The 4,277-nt window shown below is 41.8% G+C and overlaps 1 protein-coding gene across 1 annotated transcript in view; it reads right to left on the reverse strand.

Moving 5' to 3' along the window:
- Positions 1-4,277, reverse strand: part of MFSD4A (major facilitator superfamily domain containing 4A) — a 20,573-nt gene that overhangs the window by 1,891 nt on the left and 14,405 nt on the right. The window contains exons 6-9 of the mRNA XM_015650928.3: positions 3,894-4,104; positions 1,957-2,104; positions 1,347-1,417; positions 474-594 (exon numbers count right to left, since the gene is read on the reverse strand). Coding sequence (XP_015506414.1) covers positions 474-594; positions 1,347-1,417; positions 1,957-2,104; positions 3,894-4,104 — 551 coding nt within the window. The remainder of the gene's footprint in view (positions 1-473; positions 595-1,346; positions 1,418-1,956; positions 2,105-3,893; positions 4,105-4,277) is intronic.

Here is a 4,277-nt window from a genome sequence, read left to right on the forward strand (position 1 = left end):
CTCAAACTGGGGCTCAGAACCGGACCCAGCCCTGAGTTTTGACTCCCCCAGTGCCCAGAGCAGCCCAAGCCACCCCTGGATTTGTTTTTTTTTCCCTGTCTCACTCCACTCCTTTTGTATAAAAACAACCAGCAGCTCCAGACTGAGGTGAGAACTAAAAAATCCTTTATCAGTCAGGCTTTTTCCAAGAGCCTGACAGCTGCCCTTGGATGGCAGCCCTACTCATTCCCTGGATTTCAGCCAGGGAACAGCCCAGGGAAGCTGGTGCTGTCTGCAATTCCTGCTTTTTTCCCCTTCCTTCAACAGCAGAAAAGAAAGCAAACCCCGAGCTGCGGCTGCCAAGGCTTTGTGGGCAAGACAAAGCAGGAAAAGGAGAGAGGAAGCAGCAGTAAAATAAACATTTCCTTGCATTCTGCTGGAACACTCTGGAGTTCCATCGTTCCCAACCCAAAGCAGCATCAGGGCTCCCTTACCTGGGGAGGGCTTGGGGTACATCCTGTGGAAAAACACCAGCAGGGCGTAGAAGGTGAAGGCCAAGCATCCAAAGATCATCCCACACACCAGGAAACTGTAGCTGCCCCGATCGTGGATAATCTGGGATGGTTTTATAGATACATTTTATATTGTTGGATTTTTGCATGTATTAAAATGAATGTTATGTGTGTAAGAATGAGGAATTTTTGTTGTATTAATGTAGTTTTCTTTATTTCTGTTGTTGGTGAAATTTAGGAATAGTAGTATAATACATATGTTAGGCTATTTCATAGTATTAAAATAAAAACTGCTTTTGTTTGTATAACCCAAAGACTGAGGAAAAAAAAATAGCTAGAGAAACTCCTGCATTTGTAAATATCTTATCCAGATGAAGACAGCAGTGACCAGAACTCTGGGGGGAGGAATTTATTGCATTTCTGGTATCAGGGAATGTAAATCTCAAGAAGATTGATCCATTGGGAAGGGGACAAAAGAAAACTAAACAGAAGAACACCAAAGATCCTAAGAAGAATGTCTGAATATGTGTGAGAATTTATGGATATGTAACAGGATTCTATTTTTAAGGGACAATCCTTTGTCAGTGAGGTGAATGCAGAGACACCTGGCTATATTTGTATACTTTATTTTTTCTCCTAATTGTTTTTTTAATTAAATTTTTTAATTCTATAAAAAAATCATGTGAACCTCATTTTTCACAGATGGGAAATAAAGGGGTCAAACACCACTCAGATTCCTGCTGGATCATCAGGGAGGGCTTTGCTGGCGGATAAAGCTCAGGCAGTGCCCAGAACTGAACTTTTGACTTGTAAATCCCAAGTTTATTTTGGGTTTTTGTATTTTTGGCTACTCACCGAGCCCACCAGCAGCTGCAGCACCATCTCTCCAATGCCAGCTCCGGTCACCAGCACGGTTGTGGCACAGCCTGCAAGGAAAACAGGGTGGTGGCAGCAGAGGTGACACAGCCAGCAGAGCCACCCTGTGCTCCTCTAAAGCTTTTCCACCCCACAAAAGTCACGAATACTCAATGAATATTCCCACTCTGTGTTGGAAATGCCTCTGAAGTAGTGCAGAAAGGTGAAAGAGTCAAAAAAAATCAGTCTCCTGTCAGCTGTGTGTGCTGGCAGAGCTGATGTTGCCTCTTGCTGGAAAGGTTTTTGGTTTTGTGTCTCGTTTTCCTGGAGTCTGGGGGATCCTGGAGGCTCTGGGGTTTCCAGCTCAGGTAATCTGGTGATGTTTTAGATCCATTTCCCTCCAAAGCAGCGTTCCTGCCTCTCCCTGAGCTCCCCAAACCAGGAACCAAAGCTTCATCCCTGCCTGGCATCATTACTCACCAGCAAAACACAGAATTTCACATTTTTCTACAACAAATCTGCCTCCAGAAGCAAACCTGAACTTCCAGGCTTCCCGAGGGAGGAGGGAAAGAGCTGAAAAAAGGGGATGGGATCCAAAAATGCAGCTCACCTTTGTACTGCAGGATGTCCTCGGTGTAGGCCAGCATGCTGGGGAAGGTGCTGCTGAGGAACAGCCCCAGGGATGCTGTGCCCACAAACAGGAAAACCACGCTGGAGGAGAAAATCAGGAGCAGCAGGAAGGTGATGAGGACCCCGACCTGTGAGCAGCACCCACAAAAATCAGTCAGAAAAATGCTTCTAGAAAAAGTCTAGAGTTTGTTTTTAATAGGATATAAAATCCTATATAATAATAATAATAATAATAATAATAATAATAATAATAATAATAATAATAATAATAATAATAATAATAATAATAATAATTTCTAATAACAGTTTATATTATAATAATATTTAATATTAGTTATAATAATATTTAATATTAGTTATAACAATATTAAATAATATTATTTATTTATATCTGTTAAAAATATTTAATAATAATATTTAATATTAGCTATAATAATATTAAATAATATTATTTATTTATATCTGTTAATAATATTTAATAATACTATTTTCATAATTAACATTAATATTAATATTAGAATAATAATTTAAATAATTTATAATTTATTCTCCTATAAATAAATATAAAAATAATTAAAAAAATAATTTATTAATCCTATAATTTAATTTAAATAATTTAAAATATAATTTTAAATAGGATATAGTCTGGAAGAGAAAAATATATTTGTTTTTAATAGGACATAGTCTGGAAGAGAAAAATATATTTGTTTTTAATAAAATATAGTCTGGAAGAGAAAAATATATTTGTTTTTAATAGGATATAGTCTGGAAGAGAAAAATGTGCTGGGGGAAAAAAAAAATCAATGTTTGAGAAACTGAAAGACGGAAGAAAATCCATCTGGCTTTAAAAAATTTGCTGATTTTGGTAATTAAGGCTCAATTTTGTTATGTAGAATCTTAGAGTTTATCTGAAAAAATATACTTTTAAATACAATAGTACCTTCCACAATATTCACATGTGTTAATCGCTGACAATTCTTTATTCTGCTGAGCAAGGCTGAAGTCACTCTCAATAATTACAGAATTAACTCTCAATAATTGCTCAGGAGCAGCCACAGAATTAAAGCCAAAGAGGCAACTGCATTTAAATCAAATTTCCCTCAATGGGAAATAACCGAAAGCTCTGGGAAATGCCCGAGTGATCCAGGGCAGAGTCAGCAGAGGGAGCTCTGATATTCCACCTGCTTTTGTTTTAATTGCTGAGGCCCTGATTGCGCAAGTGCTGAATTTCAGGAGAAATTTGGATGCTAAAGGAGCCCAATTCGAGCTGGAATTTGTTTTGATGAGGCTGCAATGACTCCAGGAGCTGCTGGATCCTACAGCAGCTCCCAGCACTGCTCAGGGGCGGTGTCAGCCAGGTGGATTTTTACTCAGAGCATCCCAAAATCTTCTCCCCACCCTGCTGGATGTGTGTAATGTGTTTTATTACCAAAACCCAGCCACCAGAACCACTCCTGGCTCCAAGGAAATTGGGAGCTGGCTGCCTGCTCGTGCTTTTCCTCTCTGTAAGGAGGGATTGGGATCATCCCCTCCCTGTTTTCTGCACATCCTTACACAGATTTTCCTTACAAGGATTCCTGCTCCTTTCCCCAGGTGTTTTATTGACTTTTTTCCTGCCTAAGCAGGGGATTAACAGCGATTCCTGCCTTCCCTTTCCCTTTCCCTGTCCCAGGAATTAATTCCCCTGTGGATGAAGGAGGCACGGTGCAAGGTAAATAAAATTGGTGGATTTTTTAGTGCCAACCCTGCTGCTTGTTTTCCCAACCCTCACTGAGGAGCAGGCTCAGGAAATGAAGATTTAAATCTGGAGGGCACCTTGTCCACCCCAGCTGTGTGACCCCTGCAGGGTGTGAGAGCAGCTGCAGCTCCAAACCCACCCACGGAAAGAGGGATGCAAGGGGTTAACCCCATCCTCACCACATTGATGAAGACCATGGTGGCTGGCTTCATCCTGTAGGACACGGGGATGGAGATGAGCCTGCCCAGGGTGATGAAGCCCCAGAAGAGGCTGGGCAGGTACCCGGCCACCTTGTGCACCACGGCCAGCGGCTCCTCCACGGCGTAGCTGTACACGAAGCCCGAGTACTCTCCCTGCAGGGAAAACCCCCCTGTGACATCCCCGTGGGGACTCCAGCCTCCTCTGTCCCCCCTCAGTTATTCTGGAACAGCCCCTGAGGGTTTGCACATCCACCAGCAGCAGGATGTGGGGTTTGGTCTGTCCTAAAAGGGCAAAGCTCCAAAGGTGTTCCAGGGAAAAGCCCAGAGATCCTCCCTCCCTCTCGGGGTTCCACATTTCCCAAA

The sequence above is a fragment of the Parus major genome, chromosome 26 (assembly GCF_001522545.3).
Source record: "Parus major isolate Abel chromosome 26, Parus_major1.1, whole genome shotgun sequence".
Lineage (NCBI taxonomy): Eukaryota > Metazoa > Chordata > Aves > Passeriformes > Paridae > Parus > Parus major.